General features: G+C 40.5%; 1 protein-coding gene across 2 annotated transcripts in view; it reads left to right on the top strand.

Moving 5' to 3' along the window:
• Window positions 1–27,521, top strand: part of FBXO42 (F-box protein 42) — a 117,038-nt gene that overhangs the window by 42,577 nt on the left and 46,940 nt on the right. For both annotated transcript variants that reach the window (XM_043908914.1, XM_043908913.1), the window contains exons 2-3: window positions 21,974–22,240; window positions 24,782–24,898. In XM_043908914.1, coding sequence (XP_043764849.1) covers window positions 21,991–22,240; window positions 24,782–24,898 — 367 coding nt within the window. In that variant the 5' untranslated portion in view covers window positions 21,974–21,990. The remainder of the gene's footprint in view (window positions 1–21,973; window positions 22,241–24,781; window positions 24,899–27,521) is intronic.

Below are 27,521 nucleotides of genomic sequence, written 5' to 3'. Positions count from 1 at the left end.
TGCTTAGTGCTTTTTAAATCAAACCTCTCACCTAACAATTTTTCAGCTTTCCCACATAGTAGATTGATTCTCTTTACTTCTTCTCACTATAATGTTTAACTTTTTAAATTTGAAGTACCTAATAGATTGATTCAGGAATGATATGTGGTATATATACACACATTGGAGTACTACTCTGTCCTAAAAAAAAAAATGAAATGTTGCCATTTGTAACAACATGGATGGGCTTGGAGGATATTATGCCTAGGGAAATAAGTAAAAGAAAGATAAATACTCTATAATACCACTTGTACACTTTTATGTGGAATCTAAAAACTAAAGTAAACTAATGAATATAACAAAAAACAAACTCACAGATACTGAGAACAAACAGCGCTTACGGGGGGGGGGGGGGGGGGGGGGGGGGGGTGGGGGGCATGGTAGAGGGTTAGGGCTAAGCAGTGCAGACTGCTATGTATAAAATTAAAAAACAAGAGATAAGCTAAGGGGATATATTATACAGCACATGAAATATTGCCAGCATTTTATAGCAGTAAATGGAGTGTAACCTTTAAATTGTACATCTGAAACTTATATATTATGCATCTATACCTCAATAAAATTCTTTTAAGTACTTCTTTTTCCTTGTTGATTTTTAAAAAAGAAATATCATGTTTTATATTTTATACCACATTGAACAGAAGAATAGTTTTGGGGGCAGTAAGCTTTTTAACCTTTCAGTTTAGCTTTATCAAGTTCCCTTTCTTCATATTTGCTTCAGAAATTTCTTTTAAAGGAAAATATAAGACACAGAAAATAGCTGAATCCCTGTGTGTTCCCCTTCCAATCCCAATTGTCTTTTTCTCTCTCTAAAATAACCATAATGAATTGGGTGTTTATCATTCCTATGCAGTGCTGAATACATTACTATATGTTCATGTATAGTGAGTGTATTGTTATGCAGGTATTAAAATGAGTTTTAATTTAAAATTTTCTAGTTTATTTACTTTTGGCCACACCCCATGGGCATGCAGGATCTTAATTCCCTGAGCAGTGATCAAACCTCCACCCCCTGCAGTGAAATTGTAGAATCCCAACCACTGGACCTCCAGGGGAGCCCAGTTTTAATTTTAAAATGAGCAATATTGCACAAATTCGATTCTATTTGATTAAGTATTGTAATTTTTGTGAATGTGAAAAATGAATTGGTGAAGCATGTCTTTCTTTACTAAATTATATATAACTTATTTTTATTAATGATTTCCCTCACATTTGAGGTGTAAAGTTAATGTAACTTGCATTAAACTGAAAGTATGTGTTTTGTGAAATGTTGGCCACCTGATGAGAAGAGCCTACTCATCGGGAAAGACCCGGATGCTGGGAAAGATGGAAGGCAGAAGGAGAAGGTGGCAGCAGAGGATGAAATGGTTAGATAGCACCAGTGACTTCAGTGGTCATGAATTTGAGCAAATTCCGGGAGATGCTGGAGGACAGAGGAGCCTGGCGTGCTGTAGTCCGTGGGGCCACAAAGAGTCAGACACGGTTTAGCGGCTGAGCAACAGCAACAAGTATTTAATGACTATATGTATTTCAATATATTAACTTAATAGTTTAATGAAAAAGTGTATTCATTTTACTTCAACTAATTTTTGGATAACCACTGCTGCCAGATCAGTAGAGGGCTCTCAGCAGTGTACACACTGCCAGTGTCTACTCTGCTTGGGAAGGTTCTGAAAAGGTAGAGAAGTAGGATAAATAGAAGAGTCTTGCTGATTCCATGTCTACATATAAATGACTACATCTCAGTTATTACAAATTGGATATCAGTGTCACTGCAAGTGAATGTTATTAACATTAAAATTCTTTTGTAACATCTAAATCTTCAATGTTCTTTCTCTTCCATCCCTACCCCCCTCACCTATATATATGTGTGTGATTTTTGCATTTCTTTCTAAATTAGATTCTGGTAGGTAGCAAACATTTGCAGAGTTTGGTGCACTTGTGTTATTCAAATTCTGAAAATTAATTTTTCCTTCTGTTCTTTTCAGTTTTCAGATAACTTCTTGTTCTGGCCATAACACTGTGTAAATAGAAAGTGATAAAGAAGGTAATTAATTATCCGGATCTGCTGTTTTAGTTACTCACTCCAGTGTTCTTGCCTGGAGAATCCCAGGGTCGGTGGTGCCTGGTGGGCTGCCGACTACGGGGTCACACAGAGTCGGACACAACTGAAGCGACTTAGCAGCAGCAGCAGCTGTTTTAGTTAAGGCTTTTCTTTATAAAATTAAAATAAACACCTAGAAATATAACCCTGGGCTTCCCTTAAGTAATGCTACATGTTATAAAAACTAATATAAACAACTTGTGGCTAAGCTGATTTTAAAAGAAAGTTCTCTTTAAAGGTATTAGGCTTCCTAAATTGGAATACTTTACTCTAGAAGTCAATTATGGAGAGAAATAAGAGAAAAATAGATTGTATAGGTTTACTTACTTTATCAGTAAATATAATTTCTATACTAATTCTTTGTAGAAGATCATTATTAGAAAATTGAAGTGTGAAAGAAAGTATTTATTTATATACAAAGTATTCTATTCCACTCAGAAGGCAGCACTAGTAATATTATTTGTACAGTTTGGTTCAGTTCAGTCACTCAGTCGCCGCTGACTCTTTGTGACCCCATGACTGTGGCACTCCAGGCCTCCCTGTCCATCACGAGCTCCTGGAGTTTACTTAAACTCATGTCCATTGAGTCGGTGATGCCATCTAACCATCTCATCCTCTGTTGTCCCCTTCTCCTCCCACCTCAATCTTTCCCAGCATCAGGGTCTTTTCTAGTGAGTCAGTTCTTCGCATCAGGTGGCCAAAGTAGTGCAGTTTCAGCTTCAGCATCAGCCCTTCCAATGAATATTCAGGATTGATTTCCTTTAGGATTGACTGGTTTGATCTCCTTGCAGTCCAAGGGACTCTCAAGAGTCTTCTCCAATACCATGGTTCAAAAGCGTCAGTTCTTCGGCACTCAGCTTTCTTTATGGTCCAATTCTCACATCCATACATGACCACTGGGAAAACCGTATCTTTAACTAGATGGACCTTTGTTGACAAAGTAATGTCCCTGCTTTTTAATATGCTGTCTAGGTTGGTCATAGCTTTTCTTCCAAGGAGCAAGGGTCTTTTAATTTCATGGCTGCTGTCACCATCTGCAGTGATTTTGGAGCCCAAGAAAATAAAGCCTCTCACTGTTTGCACTGTTTCCCCATCTATTTGCCATGAAATGATGGGACTGGATGCCATCCATGATCTTTGTTTTTTGAATGTTGAGTTTTAAGTCCGCTTTTTCACTCTCCTCTTTCACTTTCATCAAGAGGCTCTTTAGTTCTTTGCTTTCTTCCAAAAGCATGATGTCATCGTATCTGAGGTTATTGATATTTCTCCCGGCAATCTTGACTCCAGCTTGTGCTTCATCCAGACCAGCATTTCGCATGACGTACTCTGCATATAAGTTAAATAAACAGGGTGACAATATACAGCCTTGACATATTCCTTTCCTGGAGTACATCAACAACAACCAGTCTGTTGTTCCATGTCCAGATCTAATTGTTGCTTCTTGGCCTGCATATAGATTTCTCAGGAGGCAGGTGGGGTGGTCTGGTATTCCCATCTCTTTAAGAATTTTCCACAGTTTGTTGTGATCCACACAGTGAAAAGCTTTGGCATGGTCAATAAAGCAGTAGAGGTGTTTCTTGAACTCTGTTGCTTTTTTGATGATCCAATGGATGTTGGCAATTTGATCTCTGGTTCCTCTGCCTTTTCTAAATCCAGCTTGAGCATATGGAATTTCATGCTTTACATACCGTTGAAGCCTGGCTTGGAGAATTTTGAGCATTGCTTTGCTAGTGTGTGAGATGAGAGCAATTGTGTGGTAGTTTGAACATTCTTTAGCATTACCTTTTCCAGTCCTGTGGCCACTGCTGAGTTTTCCAAATTTACTGGGGTATGGAGTGCAGCTAATCAAACTGATCACATGAACCACAGCCTTGTCTAACTCAATGAAACTATTAGCCATGTGGTGTAGGGCCACCCAAGACAGACAGGTCATGGTGGAGATTTCTGACAAAACGTGGTCCACTGAAGAAGGGAATGGCAAACCACTTCAGTATTCTTGCCTTGAGAACCCCATGAACAGTATGAAAAGGCGAAAAGATATGACACTGAAAGATGAACTCCCCAGGTTGGTAGGTGCCCAATATGCTACTGGAGAAGAGGAGAGAAATAGCTCCAGAAAGAATAAAGAGATGGAGCCAAAGTGAAAACAACGCCCAGCTGTGGATATGACTGGTGATGGAAGTAAAGTCCAATGCTGTAAAGAATAATATTGTATAGGAACCTGGAATGTTAGGTCTATGAATCAAGGTAAATTGGAAGTGGTCAAACGGGAGATGACAAGAGTGAACATCGACATTTTAGGAATCAGTGAACTAGAATGAACTGGGATGGGCAAATTTAACTCAGATGACCATTATATCTACTACTGTGGGCAGGAATCCCTTAGAAGAAATGGAGTAGCCATCATAGTCAACAAGAGTCTGAAATGCCGTAGTTGGGTGCAGTCTCAAAAATGACAGAATGATCTTTGTTTGTTTCCAAGGCAAACCATTCAATATCACAGTAATCCAAGTCTATGCCCCAACCAGTAATGAAGAAGAAGCTGAAGTTGAATGGTTCTATGAACACCTACAAAACCTTTCAGAACTAACACCCAAAAACGAAGTCCTTTTCATTTATTTCCTTGGAATTAGAATGCAAAAGTAGGAAGTCAAGAGATATCTGGAGTAACAGGCAAAGTTGGTCTTGGAGTACAAAATGAAGCAAGGCAAAGACTAACAGAGTTTTGCCAAGAGAACGCACTGGTCATAGCAAACACCCTCTTCCAGCAACACAAGAGAAGACTCTACACATCTGGTGACATGGACATCACCAGATGGTCAGTGCAGAAATTAGATTGATTATATTCTTTGCAGCCAAAGATGTAACAGCCCTATACAGTCAGCAAAAACAAGACTGGGAACTGACTATGGCTCAGATCATGAACTCCTTATTGCAAAATTCATACTTAAATTGAAGAAAGTAGGGAAAAACACTAGACCATTCAGGTATGACCTAAATCAAATCCCTTACGATTATACAGTGGAAGCGACAAATAGATTCAAGGGATTAGATCTGATAAAGTGCCTAAAGGACTATGGACAGAGGTTCATGACATTGTACAGGGGGCAGTGATCAAGACCATCCCTAAGAAAAAGAAATGCAAAAAGGCAAAATGGTTGTCTGAGGAGGCCTTACAAACAGCTGAGTAAAGAAGAGAAGCTAAAGGCAAAGGAGAAAAGGAGAGATATACCCATTTGAATGCAGCGTTCCAAAGAATAGTAAGGAGAGCTAAGAAAGCCTTCCTCAGTGATCAGTGCAAAGAAATAGAAGAAAACAGTAAAATGGGAAAGACAAAATCTCTTCAAGAAAATCAGAGATACCAAGGGAGCATTTCATGCAAAGATGGGCACAATAAAGGACAGAAATGGTATGGACCTAACAGAAGCAGAAGATATTAAGAAGAGGTGGCAAGAATACACAGAAGAACTATGCAGAAAAGATCTTCACGACCCAGATAATCACAATGGTGTGATCACTCACCTAGAGCCAGACATCCTGGAATGCAAGATCAGGTGGGCCTTAGGAAGCATCACTCCGAACAAAGCTAGTGGAGGTGATGGAATTCCAGTTGAGCTATTTCAAATCCTAAAGAACATACTTTTTACATGATGAAAAATAATTTCAGGAAATTTTAATAATAACAGCATGAGATTTGTACTTATGGGATGATTACTTGACATTATAAAGATATATATACCTATATTTCATTATTTCTCTGTAGATGCCTTGTGTTTGTAAAGACATCTGCAGTGTTCTCTGGCAAAGGGATTTTGCTCATTGGAAGCCCAAATTAAGGGAAACAGACCCCATAAGACTGTTCTATCTGCTTTTGGACCTCTAGTATGTGGTGCTGCTTTTCATTGGAAATTTCTTTCCTAGGCTTAGATTGTAAAGTGGTTGTAAAATGCATATTTTTCTTTTAGTAATTTTTGCCTCATTGTGTAACAGAATTTACAGTTTGAAATAAAACTAAATATGTTTGCATTTTTGTGCTTATTAAAAGCATTGATTCATCTAATTTATTGTTTCAGAATATACAACTGCTTTTCTCAAAGGTAACTTCATTACGCATGTCTTCTGGTATAAAATTGGTATATATGGTAAAACAAATTTATTTTCACTACTAGCTTGTTTACAATATTCTACTTTAACCATTAGCTTTTGTGAATAGAATGTAAAGCAAAATACAAAGAATATTTGAATATTTACTATATGCCTTATACTTTTCCGAGAGTTTACATATACTGAAGCATTTAATTTTCACAAAGGCTTATGAGATAGGTATTATTGTTACCTACAATTTAGAGATGAGAAAACTAACTAAGGCCTTTTAAAGAAACTTGAAAATATCACTGTTTTTTTTTTTGGTCACACCTCAAAGCATGCGGAACGTCCCTGACTAGAGATGCAACTCGTGCCCTCTGCAGTGGACGCGCAGAGGCCTGACCACTGGACCGCTAGGGGAGCCCAAAGAAACTCTGAAATATGATTTAAACGTAATTTCTTCAGACAATTGTGATTCTAGTCTAATTTTACTCATATTTATACAAAAGTATTGCTATACATTTTAACAAATGGTACCATTGAGGATTCTTGTAATAGAATCAGTTTTGCCACTGTTTTCAGCAACTGCATATCATTCTGTTACAACCCCATAGTATTCTGTTTTTTTTTTTTTAATTTTTGGTCACACTGTGTGGCTTGTCAGACCTTAGTTCCCTGCCCAGGGATAAACCTGTGCCCCCTGCAGTGGAAGCTCAGAGCCCTAACCCTTAGACTGCCAGCGAACTCCCAGTAGCATCTTTGTTTTTTGTCTCTAGGATCAGCAGACTTGGGATTGAATTCAGTTCCTTTTTATTATTTATTTTTGTTTGTGTATAATTGCTTTACAATGTGTGTTAGTTTCTGCTGTATAATAAAGTGAATCAGCTATATGTATACACATAACCAACTTGATGCGAAGAGCCAACTCATTGGAAAAGACCCTGATGCTGGGAAAGATTGAGGGCAGGAGGAGAAGGGGGCGACAGAGGACGAGATGGTTGGATGACATCACCAACTCGATGGACATGGTTTGAGCAAGCTCCAGGAGATGGTGATGGACAGGGAAGCCTGGCATGCTGCATCCACGGGGTTGCAGAGTCAGACACGACTGAGCGACTGAACAATAAACACATATGTCCCCCCACCCCCGACACTCTGCCCCTCTCGTCATCCCGGAGCATCGAGCCGAGCTCCCTGTGAGACACTGCAGCTCCGCCTCACGTCCGCTTTCCCCGAGGTCGGGTGTGTATTCCAGCAGGCCCCAGCCTCCTCTTCTGCCTGCGGCGCCCACAAGTCCGTCCTCTACGCCCGCGTCTCTTCCTGCCCCGCAGACAGGCTCATCTGTACTCCTGGTGCTGTCCCTTTAATTAGTGCTTGGTAGTTCAGTAAGCTCTTTTTTCTTTCTTCATTTTTTAACTTTATATAATGGAAAATTTCAAATACATGCATAAATACAGAGGATGATATGCTCAATCTCTGTGTACTTATCCCTTAGCTTCAAAAATTACTAACATTTTAACTGTCTTATCTATCTCCCCACTTTTGGACAGAGGAGTGGTAGAGTATTTAAAGCAAAGTCAGGATACCCTGTTATGTCCCTAATATCTGTGCATTATCTTTAACTAACTTTTGGGTCTTAAAGGTATTTTGTTCTTGAGTTTTGCAGTTCTTATCCAGGAAGTACACATTTAGGATTGCTATTTCTTCTTGATGAATTGACTCGTTAACTGTTATGAAATGTCCCTCTTTTTTTTTCTCCTAGTAATGTTCCTTGTTTTGAAGTCTATAGTGTTGTGTTAACACAGACGTTGTAGCTTTCTAATGCTTGAATTTCTCTTATGTCTTTCCCATCCTTTGACGTTTAGCCCCTCTGCACCTTTATGTTTAAAGTATATTTTATCTCCACTGTTGGCTTATTAGCTGTACTTTTAGGCGTGTTTGTGGTTCAAGGGTTTACAATATAGATACCAAATGCGTCATAGTCTACAATATGCATTTTAAGTTTATCAGCAGTCTGTTATTCAGAGGTATGATGTTATACATCTTCACAAATAAGACCCAGTACTTTTCTTGTTCCCCATTCTTCGTGCCATTGTTGTCATACATTTTATTTGCATGTGTTGTAAACCTCACAGTATATTATGTACTCGTTAGACAGGCACATTTTCAGGGAAATTTTTAAAGTGAGGGAGCAGGAGTCTGATGCTGTTCACTGTGCTCTTCATCTGTTAGCGCCTGGATGTTCAGACTTCTGACTGGCGTCTTTCTCCCACCGAAGGGCTTCCTTTAACATTTCTTGTCCTGCGGGTGTACGAGTGTCATATTATTTCTACCTTGCCTGTTGGAAAATGCTTTTATTTTATATTCAGGGTATTATCATGGATATAGAGTCCCAAGTTGGTTATTTCTCTTTCAGCCTTTTAAAGATGTCATTCCACTGACTTCTCGCTTTTGTAGTTTCTGACAGTCATTCCCAGTCACTGATTTTCAGCAGTTTGATTATGATGTGTTTCTTGGTCTGGTTTTATCATTGTGTATGTGTTTTATTCTACCTGGTCTGTTTAGATTCTTGGAACTCTGGGCTTGTAGTTTTCATCAAATGTGGGGAAATTTTCGCCATTTTAGAAAAGAACCTTTACCCGGCTCGTTTTCTGTCTTCTTCCAGGACTCCGGTTACAAGTGAGTTAGGCTGTCTGACACTGTTGCAAATGCTAGTGAGGCGCTGCTAGATTTTTTGTCTTTTTTTCTCTGTGTGTTTCATTTGGATAGTTTGTGTTGCTCATGTCTTAAAGTTTCACCTAATTCTTTCCTTCTCCCTTCTCTGATCTGCTGTTAATTATCTGCCCTGACGTTTTCTTGTTATATATTTTTCATTTCTGAAAGTTTTTTGTTAATTCATTTTAAATATCTTCTCTCTTTCTATTACAGTCATGCTTCCCTTTAGTTGCTCGAGCATAACAGTGGTATGCTTCTTTGCTTCTTTCTGGCTGTGAGGGTGTTCTGGCCGCGTGCCCCTGTCTCTGGCTGCGGCGAGCAGGGCTGCTGTCTGCGGCTGCGCGGAGGCTTCTCTCGCGGACACGGCTCCGGGGGCGCGTGCATCAGTAGGGGCAGCGTGCAGCCTCAGTGGCTGTCACCACCGAGCCCAGTTGCTCCCCCGCACGTGGGATCCTCCCAGGCCAGGGGTCGAACCCGTGTGCCCTGAATTGGCAGGGGGATTCTTATCCACTGCGCCACCAAGGAAGTCCTACTTCTTTTTCAAAAAGTATTTATTATTTTTAATTTTGGTTGCACTGGGTCTTCGTTGCTGCATGCTGGCTTTCTCTAGTTGTGGTGAATGGGGTGCAAGCTTCTCACTCCGGTGACTTCTCTTGTTGCAGGACACAAGCTCTGAGGCACGTGGGCTTCAGTAGCTGTGGCTCATGGGCTTAGTTGATCCCACAGCACGTGGGATCTTCATGAACCGGGGATGGAACCGGTGTCCCTTGCATTGCATGACAGATTCTTAACCAGTGGAACACCAGGGAAGCCCTAGATTTTCCTTTCTTTTTTTTTTTTTAATGTGGACCATTTTTAAAGCCTTTATTGAATTTGTTACAGTATTGCTTTTTTTGGGGGGTGGGGAGGGCTGCAAGGCATGTGGGGTATTAGCTTCCCAGTTAGGGACAGAACCTGCACCTCCTACATTGGAAGGCGATTCTAAGCTCTGGACTGCCAGGGAAGTGCCTATACTGCTTATCGCTGATATAAGGTCCTTGTCGTCTTCTTCCATGTGCCATTTCAGGGGTTTTCCTATTGACTGAATTTTCTCTTAGTATGGGTCTTTTTGGTGGGGGTGGGGTGGGAGTGGGGAGTTCTCTTGGCACATCTAGTCATTTCTGGTTGGGTGTTGGATAAGTGGCTTTTGCTGTCTTTCTTTAAAGAATGTTTTGGCAGACAGTTAAGTTGCCGACTGATCAGTTTCATCTTTTTGAGGTCTGTTTTTAGGTCTTGCTAAGGTTGATCTAGAGTAGTCCTCAGTTCAGGACAGTTTAGCTCTATCCCTGCGGTGAGCTCTCTGGGGTCTCCACTGGGTATTCCAGGTGATTACCAAGAGCTGTCCAATCTGACTTGGTGGAACTTGAGTGTCTTCTGCTTGTGAACTGTGGGAACTGGTCCAATGACAACTTCCTTGTAATTCTTTTCCTGACTTTGTGGAGTTTCACCATGCATATGTCACCCAGTATTAAGCAGAGATTTAGGAGGACAGGAGAGATTTCTGGAGTTCTTTTTCTGTGTGGCTTCTTTCCTTTTGGAATCCTGCCCCATGTGGTCCAGCCTCCTCATTATCCCTGAACTCTGCTCTCTGTCTCCTCAACTCAGGAAGCTGCTGGCTCTTTAAGCTCCCCCTCACTTTTATTGAGGTCCAGAAACTGCCTTCAGGCAGAAGGCCTCAGCAGTTAGTCTTTTTAGCCTGATGTAGAGCCATGAATCAATTAAAATATTAGAGCAAGCATGCTTCACAGGCAGTTCTGCGTACTTCCCGTTGCATTACTCCTGAGGGGTAATTTCCGGTGGTCTCAGAGATTGAGGTCTAGGTTCAGATGGTATTGCCTGATCTCTCTGATTATAATGTTTTCCATCAGTCTTTTATATAGTAGCTTTTAGCTGTCTTTATTGATTATAAATTATTAGAGTTTACAAAATGGTGATTATCTGTCATTCCTTCTTCATCTAGGTAGAATTCCTCCCAAACTTCTTTCCTGTATTAACTATTTGGTTATGGTTAGTATAGGAAAGGCAGGAAAAGAACTTGATTCTTTCCCTTTGTTAAGTTTTAGTAATCATGAGTTAGTCCCTTAGCAGCCTCTCCTGATGACCAGTGAATTTTCTTTGGTATCATTTGAACTTACAGATTTTAATATACTTGATACATTTAAATCCATAACAGTTTTCTTAGGTTTTTGTGTTTTTTATGCTCAGATTGTTTTCTTTCAGGGGTGTGGGGGTGCCTTCAAGTTGTATCCTGTGCCCTTTTGATATGACTGCTTCTGTCCTCAGGAGTCTCTTTGCTTTGGGGCACAAGAAGATATTCCAGGCTCTTCTTGTGCATTTCCTACCTCAACTGTAGAAACAGCCATTCTTGAAGGAGACCTACTTCATTTTAGTGGAAAATATAATATATAGAGACCACAGTCCAGGTGGTAGGGGTATTCATTGCTACTGAGATGTCATTGTTTCTGTTCTGAATCTTTTTCAATGAACAAGGCTAGGAAATACTTTCTTTTAAGAGGGGAAAAAATGAGTTCCTACTGTTACTTTTTATTTATATTTATAATTGCAGGAATTTTATCTCTTTAATTTTATACTTGTATCTCTTTTTTTGTTTTTTATTTTGGTTTTGGCTTTTAATGGAGTAAACATAATTATTTATTTGCTTTACACTGTACCTGTAGTATTAAAAAAAAAAACCAATGGCAATATTGTTACTACAAGTAAGACTACGGAATACAGCTTTTTTTTAATTGATTTTTTTTTTGTACTTAAAATAACACACAAAAGATGTGTAGTAAGAAATATTGCTTTTTAAAGCCACTTGAACTAATTTCTATCTCTGTGGTGTTATGCCACCTATTTGCTATATAATTAGGTATGACAGTGTGTTTCAAATATTTTTTCCTTGATAATTTCTCAAGATCACTGTTTTCCATCCTGAAACTCTCTTTAATGTATTTACTTTCTTCCGGAGAAGTTTAATGTTAATGCATACCTGTTTGTCTATTTAGCTAATCTTTATGTACTCTCCATTTAACATATCTCCTTTTTGAAGTATTGATGATGGTTTGCAGTTTAAAAGAAGTAACGGAAGTTTATCACTCTTGACAAACTAGGTATTATCCTTCTTTTGTACGATACTGTTATTGTGTGGTTGGGAACTCTACTAGTGTATGTCAGTTTGATTTTAGAATTTGTAAACTGCTCTGAAGTAGTAATGTGGAACAGTTAAACTACGGGCATTTAGTTTTATAGTATGCTCTTGTGGATTTCTTTGAGAGAATGTTTTAGACCCTAGTACAACACTGGAAATCAGCTATCTCTGAGCACGATTTGTTTAAAAGAATGTTTCACAGTCAGCTGTTGACCCTGGTGGCTCAGTGGTGAGGAGTCCGCCTCCCAGTGCAGGAGACGTGGGTTGGAAGCCTGGTCCAGAAAGACCCTCAGCCCTCGGAGCACTGAGCCCGTGTGCCCCACAGCTGCCGAGCCTGAAGCCTGCAAGGCCTCGAGCCTCTGCTCCCCAGGAAAAGGAGCCACTGCAGTGAGGAGCCCAGACACCTGGAGCTGAGGAGTTGCTCCTGCACGCACAGCCAAAAATACATGTAAATAAATAAATGAGGTTATTTTTTAAAAAGTCAGCTGTTTAGAACAGATCCTTCAGTTGGCCTTTGGCTCCGAGTACAGAATTTCACCATTGCATATTACTTCTACCTAGAATTTCGTATTACAAGCTTTTTTGAATACATTTATATTTTGTACAGTCTTTGCTTATTTTTATGAGTGGTACAAAGTACTGAGTTTTGACATTTCTTATTTAAAAAAAAACAAAAAAAAACCAGACAATTGATACAGTATGCAGAATCAGTTTCCCTGAGATTATAGCAAATTTAAAGAAAGTCAAAGATAGAAATTAATTTCCTTCACTCCATCCTTTTAAATGTGGACTCTTAAATTTAAATTAGGGTGTTAAAGATTTTCAGCCATCACACTATCCATCTGAATACGATATGATACAACACATATAGAAGGGCAGTTGGCATTGGCAATTTTCACTTATTCCTGGACGTTCTGTCTTAAGGCATATTTTCTGCCTAAAAGCAAATTCTGGCTGGGCATGCTGTATCTTGATTGGTTTTTGTGCTCTTGCCTTTGTCTGGGCTTTATTGGAAGTCCTAGCAATAAGATGTAAAATATGAGTTTTTAATTAGGTAAGTTATTAATGAGGAGAGTTGTAACTTGTGAAGTGGTGAAAAGTAGTAACTATCTGTATTATTTATCTAATGTTGGCTTAGGTCTTGGTGGCACCTAACTCAACAAATATTTATACAACTCTCAGATAATCAAGATACTGTACAAAATGAATAGACGGCCAGAAGCATACTTGATTTTTTTTTTTTTAATGAAGCCAGAGGTTGCCGCTGTTTATTTTTATTTTTTAAATTTATTTTTGGCTGCACTGGGGCTTTATTGCTGCCCACAAGCTTTCTTTAGCTGGGGCGGGCGGGGCTCACCTAGCTGCGGTGCGAGGTCTCCTCACCGCAGCGGCATCTCTGGTCGCCGAGCAGGGACTCTGGGCACCCTGGCTCAGCAGTTGCGGTGCGAGGTCTCCTCACCGCAGCGGCGTCTCTGGTCGCCGAGCAGGGACTCTGGGCACCCTGGCTCAGCAGTTGCGGTGCACAGGCCTAGTCGCTCTGAGGCTTGTGGGATCTTGTTGGACCAGGGATCGAACCCATGCCCCCTGTGTTGGCAGGCAGATTCTTAACCACTTGACCATCTGGGAAGCCCCTAATAAACTTTTAAAGCCCATTTTATGATTTTAAATCAAATTAAAATTAACAGCTGTATACACTGCAGGTGGGAGTGTAAATTGGAACGTTCGCTTTATACTTGATCTCAGCCAAAAGGCCGAGAAGCGATGGGACACTCACTTTAAAAGACAGTTGACTTTATCTAGTAAATAAGTATAACCCACACCCAGCAATTTCACACCTGAATACATACTCTAGAGAATTGTTTTTCAACCTGGGCTTGTAGCCCATTAGAATGAAGACGGTTTAGTGGCATTTGACCAACAATTTTCTTAAATGATAAATACAATAGAAAATATCAGTGTGCTTTATGTAAGGGTATTATTTTGTGAAACTTCTTCCTAGTTCTGTATGTATATATGTGGGTGGACTGTGAGGTAAAATGTATTTTCTTACTGTGGTTGCTGTCAAAATTTGAAAGCCACTATTCTAGAGAAGCTAATATTTGTTATTTCATAACAAGTAACTGATTTTATTCAACAAAGATAAATTATGACTGATTCATACAACAAGATTTTACACTACAGTGAATTGCAGCTATGTTTAACACCTAAGCAATGTATTTTTTTTATGTGACATCCTTATGGGGTGAAACTGTAACGAAAAGTAAGGGATTGATAAATATAATAGCATAATGACTACTTCTGGTTGAAAGAGAAAGTGTTAGTTGCTCAGCCATGTCTGACTCTTTGCAACCCTGTGGGCTGTAGCCTGCCAGCATCCTCTGTCCTTGGAATTCTCCAGGCAAGAATACTGGAGTGGGTTGCCATTTCCTTCTCCAGGGGATCTTCCTGATCCAGGGACCAGGACCCTGTCTCCTGCACTGCAGGCAGACTCTTTACCATCTGAGCCACCAGGGAAGTGGCACTTCAGGGTGAGTCAGGGTAAAGGTTGACAGGAGGTAAAGGGAAAGAGGAGAGTGAAGAGCTGGCTTAAAGCTCAGCATTCAGAAACTAAGACCATGGCGTCCAGTCCCATCACTTCATGGCAAACAGATGGGGAAATGGTGGAAACAGTGGCAGACTTTATTTTTCCGGGCTCCAAAATCACTGCAGATGATGACTGGAGCCATGAAATTAAAAGACGCTTGCTTCTTGGAAGAAAAAGCTATGACAAACCTAGACAGCATATTAAAAAGCAACGACATTACTTTGCCAACAAAGGTCTGTATAGTCAAAGCTGTGGTTTTTCTAGTAGTCATGTATGGATATGGGAGTTGGACCGTAAAGAAGACTCAGTAGGAAAGAATTGATGCTTATGAACTGTGGTGTTAGAGAAGACTCTTGAGAGTCCCTTGGAATGCATGGAGATCCAACCAGTCAATTCTAAAGGAAATCAGTCCTGAATATTTATTGGAAGGACGGATGCTAAAGCTGAAACTCCAGTACTTTGGCCACCTGATGTGAAGAGCTGACTCATTAGAAAAGACCCTGATCCTTAGAAAGATTGAGGGCAGGAGGAGAAGGGGACAACAGAGGGTGAGATGGTTGGATGGCATCACCAACTCAATGGACATGAGTTTGAGCAAGCTCTGGGAGATGGTGAAGGACAGGGAGACCTGGCGTGCTGCGGTCCATGGGGTCGCAGAGAGTCAGACATGACTGAGCGACTGAACGACAACAACAAAAGGTTGAGCAGGGCATACAGAGGCCTTCTGAAGGTCCTGGTGATATTCCATGGGCTTCCCTGGTGGCTCAGAGGTTAAAGCGTCTGCCTGCGACGTGGGAGACCTGGGTTCGATCCCTGGGTCGGGAAGATCCACTGGAGAAGGAAATGGCAACCCACTCCAGTGTTCTTGCCTGGAGAATCCCATGGATGGAGGAGCCTGGTGGGCTACAGTCCACGGGGTCGCAAAGAGTCGGACATGACTGAGTGACTGCAATTGCAATTTACACAGTGATTAATTTTTTGAAAAACGTGCATCTGTGTTCTATGCAGTTTTTTAAATTGTAAATTTATGTAATGAAGTTTACCATTTTAATCATTTTTAACTATAGTTAAGTGATACTGAGTACATTCACATTGTTGTGCAGCCATCACCGTTATTCATCCCAGAATGTTTTTGTCTTCCTCTGAAACTCCATGCGCCTTAAACAATAGTTCCCGGTCTCCGCTCCCTCTTGCTCCGCTGGCAGCCGCCTTTCTCCTTAGCTGTATGACCTAAGTGCCCTGGGTGCCGCATAGAGTCAGAATCCTGTGTTTGGCTTGTTTCATTTAGCATAGTGTCTTCTGGCTTCTCCTTGTAGCCTGTGTCAAAATACCCTTCATGTTTAAGGCTAAATAATATTCTGTTGTTGTGTATATACTACATTTTATTTATCCATTATCCACTGATAGATATTTGTGTTGTTTCCACCTTTTTGCTGTTGTGAACAGTGCTGCTCTGAACATGAGTACACAGATATTGTTCAGTTCTTCTGATTTTTAAAAAATTATTCCTTCTGGAAATTTCCTAGTGGTCCAGTGGTTAGGACTCAGCATTTCCACTGCAGGGGCCAGGGGTTGGGTCCTTGGTCAGAGGATTAAGATTTTGTAAGCTGTATGGCATGGCCAAAAATGATAATAATAAAACTTTAAAAATGTGTTCCTTCCAATGAAATAGATCTGTAGTGGATGAGTGAACTAGAAAGGTGTTAGCCCTTCTTAAAACTGAAGCCATGAAGTGGTAATTGCTCTAGCCATCCTTACCCCGGGGGAGACTTTTGTTTTCCTTATTATTTCATAGACTTTCCTCTGGATCCTGAAGAGTTTTCCAACTTAAATCATTTTAGAATGAGGTCTGGATTTGTTCCTTTTTCTTCTTTTCTTTTTTTTTTTATTAAATGTAGCATAAAATAGCATCTTATGTTTTACGCTTTAGCTTCTGTGGAAAGTTTGAAATTGTAAGTTTTGCTGCAACACCCCTAAATAACAGTAATAATAATAAAAAAAACAGTAATAAGAATTGATATGTTTCATTGCAGTTTAAATAAGAAAAGTGCTACAGTTAAGCCTTGTTAAATAGACCTTAAGAATTTAGTAGGGGAAACACATGAGTAAAAAGCATTGTAAATTTACCAGCCAATGAAACAAAAGAGCAGCTAAGCTATTTCTAAAAGAAATTAGGTTGCATTCATCTTTCATGCATTCTTGCCAGTAGCCATCATGTCTCTTTAGGAAATTTCTCTTTAGAAAATGGTTTCCCAGCATACTGGGAGTTTTAATTTAAATTAGCCTCTTAATAAATTCAGACTATATAACTTGTTTAAATTGTGGATTTTTTTCACAAATCAAATAAGTAGTGAAATGAAATGTTGCTATCATGACATAGCAGTGAAATCATAGTCCCAAAAACATTGGTCCAGGCTCTTACTGCTTTGAGGGTTTATGCATGTGTGCGTTTATAATGTTTCTTTTTTCTGACTGCGCTGGGTCTTCGTTGCTGCATGCAGGCTTTCTCTAGTTGCGGCAAGTGGAGGGCTGCTCTCTCCTTATGGTGCGAGGGCGTCTCTCTTACTTAGAGAGGATCCTGTGGATCATGGGCTCTAGGGCGCATGGGCGTCAGTAGTTGCAGCACATGGGCTCAGTTGTGGTGTATGAGCTTAGTTGCCCTGTGGCATGTAGAATCTTCCCAGAATAGGGATTGAACCTGTGTCCCCTGCATTGGCAGGTGGGTCTTTAACCACTGTACCGCCAGGGAGGTCCAGGTTTCCTTTCTTGGAAGTAAAAGCCGTTATTCAGAGATTATGATTTTCCAGCTTGAGTTTTTAAACACCTTTTTATGAAACTGTGATGATATTAGGTGGTAGGACTTGTGTGTGTGTATGTAGTTTTTTTGTTTTCGCCTTTTCGAATTTTTTTTTGCCTTACTTGGGAAAATAAAAATTTGTTGACCCTAGATCAGTCCAAAAAAACTTGCTGATCTGTGAAATTCAGAGGTCTGAGAACCGCTGCAATAGAAGCTTTCCCCAAAAGGCCAAGAGAATCTTGGCATGCAGTGGATTTTCCTTTCTCCTCCCTTGTTGTCAGAGTGAGGGTATATAACGGCAGAAAAAATCAGAACATTTTAAATATAGTAATGATTTTTTAGGAACTGTACATTTTATCTTTTAATTTTTTTTTTTTTTTAAATTTCTTTGGAAGCAGCAAGCAACTTGTAAGATTTTGGTTCCCCAGCCAGGGATGGAACCCATGTCTTCTGCAGTGAAAGTGCAGAGTCTTAACCACTGGGCAACCAGGGAAGTCCTTATGCCCCATTTTTACTCTCTAGTTTCTTTTAACCATCTGAAGTCTCTGATTTTATTAGTTTTATTTAAGTTTTTGGTAGGAAGTTTCTGTTTTTTGTCACAATATCTAGAAGTGAACATTTAGGTTTTGTTGTTGACTCTGAAATGAATTCCTGAGACTATGTCTGCTTACTCACTCAGCAGCTTTGCTGAGTGTGTATATGGATACAGGAAATGAATTGTTTCCTGCTGTGCCCTGGGGGAGAGGAGGAGGCGGGCAGACCGTAGTGCAGTAGCCGCTCGTTTGAAGGCAGGTCTTCAGTGCTGCGAACGCGTGGAGGGAGAGGTGGCCGTGCCGTGAGCTTCGCTGCAGCCTGGTGCGGCCCACGCTGGGCTAATACAGCTAACTGCTGTTACAGCGTGGCTATCTGCCTCTTCTCCATTGTCTTTCATAAATAATTATTTTCTAGAGAAAATTTCTAGCCCAGAAAACTGCACCTTTTAATGCACCTACTTTCTAACTCTCCCCTGATTCATACTGGACTCCCATGAAAGCCTTTTGTCTCACATCAGTGTTGTAGTTAAAGTACACAATTAAAATTGTTCTGTACTTTGTGTGTTATTACTTAAAATCTAAAAATTCAAGCTCTCACAAAATACAAATTTGGGTATTAAAGTTCCGTTACACTTTTTCAGTTTATACCACATGAAACATTTTGCTGAACCTAGAATATATGGAATTTTCAGAACCTAGAATATCTTCATTGATTGAAACCAGTACGTTTTCCTTGGCCATTTATATGCAGTGAAATCCGCCGGCTGCATGTGAATACAGGCCGTGGCCCTGAGAACTGGCGCATTTCTGCTGCTGTTCTCTGATAGTCATGAACCGCTTTCATTTAACGTCAGCCATTGCAAAGAGTGATAAGAAAGTATCCTGATAGGTACTTTGGGGAAACACTTCATTTTTCTATTTCATTAAAAGGACTCTTAAATAACACAGAGAGATGAGTTAACCGTTAAAAAAAGAACCTCACTGTAGCTGATATCTGTTATTAAACTTGGAATGCTTTCTAGAAACAGCTCTCTGAATTTACTTGTCAAAATAGCTTACAGTTTGCTAATAGCAACTGTAGTTATGCCAAATTTCTCTGTTTCTAGACTTTTTTTGGTCAAAATATCGACTGTCAGGAGTTAAGGAGTCTGCAGATTATGAACTTCTGTTAATGTACATAAGATATTAAGTAGTTTGTACTTGTGATAAAATGCCCATCACGCAAAAAATAGCTTTTGCCCTTTTGTCCTAAAAGTACTTCTGTAAGTGACAAAGAACATTGGTACAGGAAACAGTAACTTGAAAATCTTATCGCTTCTCGGCCTTTTGGCTAAGATCAAGTGTAACTTGAAAATCTTCCATCTTTCCACCTTCCCCCATTTCATTCTTTGGGATGACTAACCCTAACCCTATTCTTCAAAGGCTTGCTTCTGTGTAACTTCTTTCTCAAACTAGTTGGAAGCCATCTCTTCCTTCCCTGAGCTGCTAGAACTTGTTTGGTACCACAATCTGTCTTGTGTTGGTATTCTTTGTGTCTTTGACTCTTACTGGGTTAATCTCTTTGAGAGGAATTAGTGGGATATCTTCTTTTTGTGACTCCGTGGGATCTAAGTCAAAGCTGTGGTTTTTCCAGTAGTCATGTATGGAAATGAGAGTTGGACTATAAAGAAAGCTGAGCACCGAAGAATCGATGCTTTTGAACTGTGGTGTTGGAGAAGACTCTTGAGAGTCCCTTGGACTGCAAGGAGATCCACCCAGTCCATCCTAAAGGAAATCAGTCCTGAATATTCATTGAAAGGACTGATGCTAAAGCTGAAATTCCAATACTTTGGCCACTTGATGCAAAGAACTGACTCTTTGGAAAAGACCCTGATGCTGGGAAAGATTGAAGGCAGGAGGAGAAGGGGATGGCAGAGGATGAGATGGTTGGATGGCATCACCGACTCGATGGACATGAGTTGAGCATACTCCGGGAGTTGGTGATGGACAGGGAGGCCTGGGGTGCTGCAGGCCATGGGGTTGCAAAGTCAGACACGACTGAGCAACTGAACTGAACTGAACCCTTTGTCAGTCACATTATTTGCAAATATTTTCTTCTATTCTCTAGGTTGTCTTTTTGTTTTGTTTATGGTTTCCTTTGCTATGCAAAAGTTACTGAATTTATTTAGATCCCACTTATTTACTTTTGCTTTTATTTCCATTACTCTGGGAGACGGCTCGATAAATACCTTGCTGCGATTCATGTCAAAAAGTGGTCTGACTATGTTTTCCTTCTGGTCTTATATTTGTCTTTGATCCATTTTGAGTTTATGTTTCTGTGTGGTGCTAAGGAGTGTTATAATTTCATTTTTGTTTTGCATATAGCTGTCCAGTTTTCCCAGCACCACTTTGCCATAGATTAATGGACCAGAGGTGCATAGGTTTATTTCTGAGCTTCCTATCCTGTTCCAATGATCTATATTTCTGTTTTTGTGCCACGTCCATGCTGTTTTGATTACTGTAGCTTTGTAGCATGGAGAGTAGTCAGGGAGCCTGATTCTTCCAGCTCTGTTTTTCTTTCTCAAGATTGCTTTGGCTATTCAGGATCTTTTATGTCTCTATACAAAATTTAAGAATTTTTGTTCTAGTTTTGTGAAAAATGCCATTGTTGACTTGATAGGGATTGCATCGATCCTGTAGATTGCCTTGGGTAGTATAGTCATTTTGATGTGTAACTGTACTCTTCAGCCTTGGAGTTAGGGCTGGAAATGGAGAGGCCTTCCTCTAGCAAGATAAGCGTGTGGAAAAGAGTTCACTCAAAGCAGAGCAGAGGTGGCTATCCAGGATCTTTTATTTAACACAGTTTGTAGTACACCCATCACAGTCCTCTGCTTCCAGGGAGTGGAGGGGATTGCTGCTGCCCTTCCTCTGCACCGCCCCCCTCCCGACCGTGAGCGTTAGGCCAATCCCCTGCTTCTCAGTAGCCCCTGGTTTGTTCACCACCATCGGTTCATCAGCAGCCACTTGGTTAGGAGGCATTGCAGTATCGTGAGCTAGTTTGGCAGATGCATTATGTTAGGAGCAATTTCATGAGTTTTGACTCATGTTTTTCTTGCTGTGATCATTCTTTCCAGTTTTTAAGATATTGTACATAAATTGTTTTTGCCTAGTGTTCAATTTGATATAAGCATGGATAAGTAGTATGTACTTTTCTGTCTTCTTTTGCTCAGGATTAAGATTTACCCATGTGTGAATCTGTGGTTCCTTCCTTCCTGCTGTTTGAATGTAGCACAGTCTATCTGTTCTCTTGTCGATGGGTATTTATATTGTTTTCAGTTTTTGACTCCTCGGATCTGTTTCGATGTTTCCTGTTTTAAATATTGCCTTGTATTTGGTATTACAGCTAGTTAAGCTTGTTATTAGAATATTTACTATCCTCTTAAGTGAACTGTCTTGTGTAAAAGCTCAAAAAAGCACCCTATCATTTCTTATTCCCATGTCCTCAGAGTGTTCTTTTTACTCTTTTAGGATGCGCTGTTAGTTTTTTCTTCCGCGTTTGAGGTCTTGAATCATATTACTGGCTGAGGGAAGCTAGTTGCCGTTCCCTTTGTTATTGCCGATCATATCCTTGAGTTAGAGGAGTTGTTGAGCTCAAGTCTTTTGGTTTTATGGTTATACCAGAACTTGGCTGACACTCTAGGTTTTCAGTGAAGACGAAAAAAATTGCTATCAGAAACTTCTAGAGATTTATTAGATATTTGGGATGGGCTTGGTATTTGAGCTGTACCTGACAAATTAAGGTAGCTCACAACTAGTGTGGGGAAGTGCTAAAGGACAGGTTTCAATCTGAGCACCTGAAAGAAATCGTGAACAGCTTGGCTGCGTGTGCCTGAGCTGTTTCAGAACTTCAGACAGAGTACACTGATGTGCTTCTCTCCTGCTGTAGCTGTCGCGTGGAATGTCATGGCCAGCTCCTCAGACAGCGAAGATGACAGTTTCATGGCTGTGGACCAGGAGGAAACCGTGCTGGAAGGGACGATGGAGCCAGATGAGGAGCCCCGCGCGGCGCTGGAGGCTGAGGAGACTCGACATAACAGGTCCATGTCTGAGCTGCCAGAAGAAGTTTTGGAGTATATCCTCTCCTTCCTCTCCCCATACCAGGAGCACAAAACTGCGGCCCTTGTCTGCAAGCAGTGGTACCGGCTTATTAAAGGTACTGTGGGGCGCGGGAGCTCTATTTACTCATTTAAGGTTTCTTTGAATGACTTTTAATCTCTCAGTTTCCTTTTCTCTTTTCTCCCTTACATTTATTGTGGTTCTAACACTTAGACAGTTAGCTCTGGACATTTTCCTTTTCTCGTTATCCTGCCTAGTTTATGAACAACTTGAATACTGCAGTTTTTAATCCAATTTGCAGTTTTAAAATGAGGATTCTTTTCCTGCATATTCTTGGAGTTGATCTGGTAAATTGTATTATTCTTGAATAGGTAGAGTAGGGATGAATATGGATTGACAGTAAGAGCAAACCTTCATGTAACTCTTACCATTGTCAGGACTATTATAACTGCTTTACAGTCCTCATAGCAAACTGCGAATAGCTTAAAGTAGCTGTTTATGGCAGATGTGGAGTTATGAAAGCACTTACTGCTTGATTTTATCTCTAAACAGCCCAGATCCTATATATGTATTTTACTTTTTAAAATGAATTTCTCCTTTTTCTCCCCTCCATTTTCTAATCAAGATTTCAGCTTTAACTAAATGTTGAGGTTACTAGTTATACTATATTTTTTCAAATATTTTTTTATGTGGGCCATTTTTAAAGTCTTTATTGAATTGTTACAATATTGCTTCTGTTTTTGGTTTTTTGGTTTTTTGGCCATGAGGTATGTGGGGTCTTAGCCCCCCGACCGGGGATCAGACCTACACCCACTATGCTGGAGAGTCAAGTCTTAACCACTGGACCGTCAGGGCAGTCCCCTGTATTTTTAATTAATAACAGTTATTTTATTTCATTCCGTTTTAGGTGGAAAGGGCCTTTTTTTTTTTTTTTTTTTAATGAAGATGACCAAGCCAGTTGAATAATCTTTGATCAAAGCAAGGGTTGTATTGACTTTTTCTTTGCTGGTGTGAGCAAGGCAGCCAGAGATATGAGAGAGGAAAATGTTTAGATCAGAATCAGTCTTAAAATCTTTCCTAGAAGCAGAGTGGTTCTCTGGGGAGTAGGGTCCTTATCAGTTGTCCAGAGTCCAACCTTGATGGCTAATAAGGACCAGCTGTGTTGAAACTTTCCCCCAGCCCTGCGCGCATCTGCTCACAACTGGTAACACTGGCATGTACAACCTGCTTCTGTTTGCAGAATTAATGGCCTCTGCAGGAGAGACTGGCTCCCTGCACTACGGAGGTAGATGGTTTTACCTCGAAAATAGAGGAGGAAGAATCATACATGAGGGGTGGTGATCTAATCAAAGATATTTATTTATTCTTGGATTCTTATCATTTCGATCTTTTTTTCTTTTTTTAAGAGAAAAGAACCTTAACCTAGTATTCCCAGTCTTAGATCTTCTGGGAGAAGTCACTGCCAGGACAGTTTTTTCTCCCCTCCATCATTACGTATCTGTCTTTTATTCATTACTGCCTTATCTCAATCCAAGATTTGAAAATTTGCATTACTTTACCAGTGCAGTGTATAGTTGACAGTATGGTCACACATTAAAAATGGCCATGTCTTTTTCATATTCCAGTTCTTATCTGTGAGTTCAGCCAAGGGAGGATGATCATCACTGGAAAACATGTTCTCTGATCCTGCTTAAGGATCCTCAAGGTGGCATAAATTCAAGAGTGGTATTCTTTCAAAATGTAAATAATTGATTGTACACTTCATTCAAAATGCTTCTCTTTGAAATAAGATAGTAATTTCATGTGTTGGAAAAACAGATTGTTCCAGAAGTATGAAGCTCTCACTTTTTTAAAAAGAGACTTCATTTTTTTTTAGAGTGGTTTTAGGTTCACGGCAAAATTGCACAGGTCATAGATTTCCTGTATACCTTCTGCCCCCAGACACTCACAGCCTCTCCCACTTTCAGCATCCTCACCAGGGTGGTACATTTTACAGTTGATGATCCTGCATTGATAATATTGATGTATCATTGTCACTCAAAATCTGTGGTTTACTTTAGGGGGTACATTCTGTGAGTTTGGACATGTATATAATGACATGTATCTAGCATTATAGTAAAAACTCTGATTTTTTTTTTTTAGACAGCTTTCCTTAGTTATAAATTCATCATTTCATAATCCACTGTCAGCTAATTATTATCTCCTTGTTTAATACGGAGAATACGTGGTCTAACTATAGATATTTACTGAACAGCTGTTATATTCCAGAGATTGTTTTACTGTATTTTTTCTCGCAAAACTAAATTATCTCCCAAGCCTCTTTGTTTTGGAGTAAACAGCACCAGTTATTTTGATGTGTTTCCTCATGATGTGACGTAAGAGAAGCAGAGTTAAAGTGTGAGCAGATTTTGTCACCTTGAGGGAGTCATTTAACCTTGGTAAAATCTGAAGATTAGATCTTCCAGTTTTGAACTTATGTGATTTTGTTTTCTGTCTTTGAATGAAAAAAAACAAAGAAATTTGGAGTTCCTCAAAGAAACTTACATCTTATAAAAGTGATGAGACAGTAGATTCAATTTTATAATTTGGTTTACGAGTGAAGAGTCCAGGCTGAGGCGTTGGTTACTTTTGTCTTTAGGTGTAGCCCACCAGTGTTACCATGGTTTCATAAAGGCTGTTCAGGAAGGGAACATCCAGTGGGAGAGTCGGACATACCCTTATCCCGGGACCCCCATCACCCAGCGGTTCTCACACAGTAAGTATTTATCATGAAAACAGGTCCCATCTTGCCAGCGGTCATGTTTCCAAAAACTATTTTTGAGGCTTGTATTTTGTCTGACATTTTTAATGAAGAGAATATAAAATGAGGATTCATATTAATTTTGCAGCCAGAATTAGGGAAGAGCATGAGCCTAAATGTTTTGTAGGCACTGTGGTGTAATTTTATGTTTGCTTTTTCGTTGGATTTTTCTAGTATCTGTACTCCAAGGAGGTCAAGGTGTTGTGCTTGGGCTTTTAAACTCTTGACATCAGGTAACAGAAGAGCGAAGGAAAGGTGCTCATGAAGGTTTCTATGATCCTGTTGAGGGAGTAGCCAGTTCACCAAGAACTCTTTATTTTACATGGTATGTGTTCAGCAAACACGGAATTTGACTGGGGTCACACACAAATTTTGAACATGAAGGATATTGATTATAAAATACAAATTTAAGTAATAAAATTATAAATAAAATGTTCTGGCAAATAGACATAATTTAGAGTTTTTGACTTATTCTAGAATTAACTCTCCATTTTAGCTGATTTTTATAGATGCCACTTTATGTATTTTTTCCTTTGACTGTGCCCCGGGGACACCATGTGGGATCTTAGTTCCCTGACCAGCGATTGAACCCAGACCCCAGCAAAGAGAGCACTGGATCCTAACCACTGGACCGCCAGGGACTTGCCAATATCATTTCATTCCAGAGGTGGCTTCTCTACCCCTGAGCCGCCAGGGGAAGCCCATTGGTGATTCATATCCATCCAGCAAAGTGAGACTGAGATGTAAAGGTGTATATATATGAGTGGTTTTACAAAAGTTCATTGGGAAGAGAGGGAAGCCTTTTGGAAGTTCTCGGAATTACTGCTGTAGTTACATTACTTGCCTGTTCAGAAACCTTGAGTGTCTGTCCAGTGATAAAAGCTAAACTTAGTCATATTTAAAACCCTCTTTAAGCTGACTTATTTCTACATTTACTACTTCATCTCCTGACTTTTCCCAAGAGCTCCCCTCTTTTTAAGCTGTCACTTTGCTGTACTCATTTCTTCCTCCCTGGAGTATTCTCCTCCACTTAGCTGAAGCCTGCTTCTTCTTGAAAGCTCAGTTCAAGTTCTAGCTCTTTGGGGAAAGCTTTTCTCAACTCTCTGGGCCACAGAAAAATTTTTCCTGATCTGAACTTATGTCTGGAATACTGACTTGGCACTTAACTCATATTGTCTTTCACTGTTAACTTTTATATTTGTGTCTCTTTTTTTAAGCCGTATTTTGAAATTTGAGGGGAAGGAGAGTTACTGGTTATCTATGTTACATAAACATTACTTGCAAAGTTACCAACTTAAAACAAGATTTATTATCTCACAGAGTTCCTCAGGGTCAAGAATTTGGGAGTAGCTTAGCTGGCACGTTCTGACTCAGGGTCTCTTGTGAGGTTACAGTCAGCCTGTCAGTCAGGGCTCCCGTCCCCTGCGCGCTCGGCCGAGGTCTGGGGAATCTGTTTCCAAGCTCACTTAGTAGCCATTGAGAGAAGACTCGGTTCCTTACTGCGGGGGCTCCTCCACAGAGCTGCTCACGGCTTGGCAGCTGGCTTCCCACGGAATGAATGATCCGAGAGAGAAACGGAGACGCTGAGGTGGCAGCCATGGTGTTTCTGCAGCCTGATCTCTGCTGAATGCCGTCCTTTCTGCTCCACCCTGTAGGTCACACGGGGTTGCCCGAGGGTGTAAAACCAGGAAGTGAGGATCCCGGGCGGTCTCTTGGAGGTTGACTACCCCGGACGGTACCCCATACTCTCATATCCAGAGGCGTTCAGTGAAAAACGGTGGCTCATCATTGTCTTTGAACTGAATCTAAATAGATCAAAGGAAGGAGTGGAACTGTTGGCTGTTTCCAGTGCTCTCAGGGAGCTGGTTTTACTCATGCTGTTGTAAACCCCCAGGGCAGTAGATCTCAAAAGTGCGATTCTTGGACTTTGTGGGAGGGAGGCGTCTGTGAGACTCTTTGGGATCTGTGAGGTCGGAACCGGCTTCCGTCAGTTCTCGTCTGCGAGTGTGGTCGAGGCGTGAGTCCCCCTGTCCTGGGCCGAGCGCGGGCTGTCGCAGTCTCCCCAGCACTGCTTTGGCTCCGTCAGTGCGGCTGTCAGCACGGTGAAGAGACGGTGACTACTTCCTCAGCTACTGCTACTTATTATGATCATAAAAATAGTTTTGAAAGAGTCTCACATGTTTTCAGGAGTTCATAGACATATACTTTGCAGTGAAATTTAGACGAATCCTTGCTGAAAATATTTAATGAAATTACGGGAGGATCCATATTAGGTCCAGTATTTATTGTTGAAGGAGGGGTAACTTCAGTTATCTATACATGCTTGGAATGAGGAGCAGAGACAAGATTTCTAAAAACAGGACGTTTCTTAAGATTTTTTTTTCTCTTCAAGATTTATCTGTTACTGGCTGTGGTGGGTCTTTGCTGCCGCAGGAAGGCTCGCTCTAGTGGCGGTGTACGGGCGTCTCGTTGGCGGTGGCTTCTCCCGTTGCATGGAGCGGCTCTGAGTGCCACGGCTCCGTAGCTGGGGCTCGAGTGGTCCAGGATGCAGGCTGAGTGGTTGTGGTGCATGGGCTTA

This window comes from Cervus elaphus, chromosome 8 (genome assembly GCF_910594005.1).
Source record: "Cervus elaphus chromosome 8, mCerEla1.1, whole genome shotgun sequence".
Lineage (NCBI taxonomy): Eukaryota > Metazoa > Chordata > Mammalia > Artiodactyla > Cervidae > Cervus > Cervus elaphus.
This window is presented reverse-complemented; position numbering and strand designations above follow the sequence as displayed.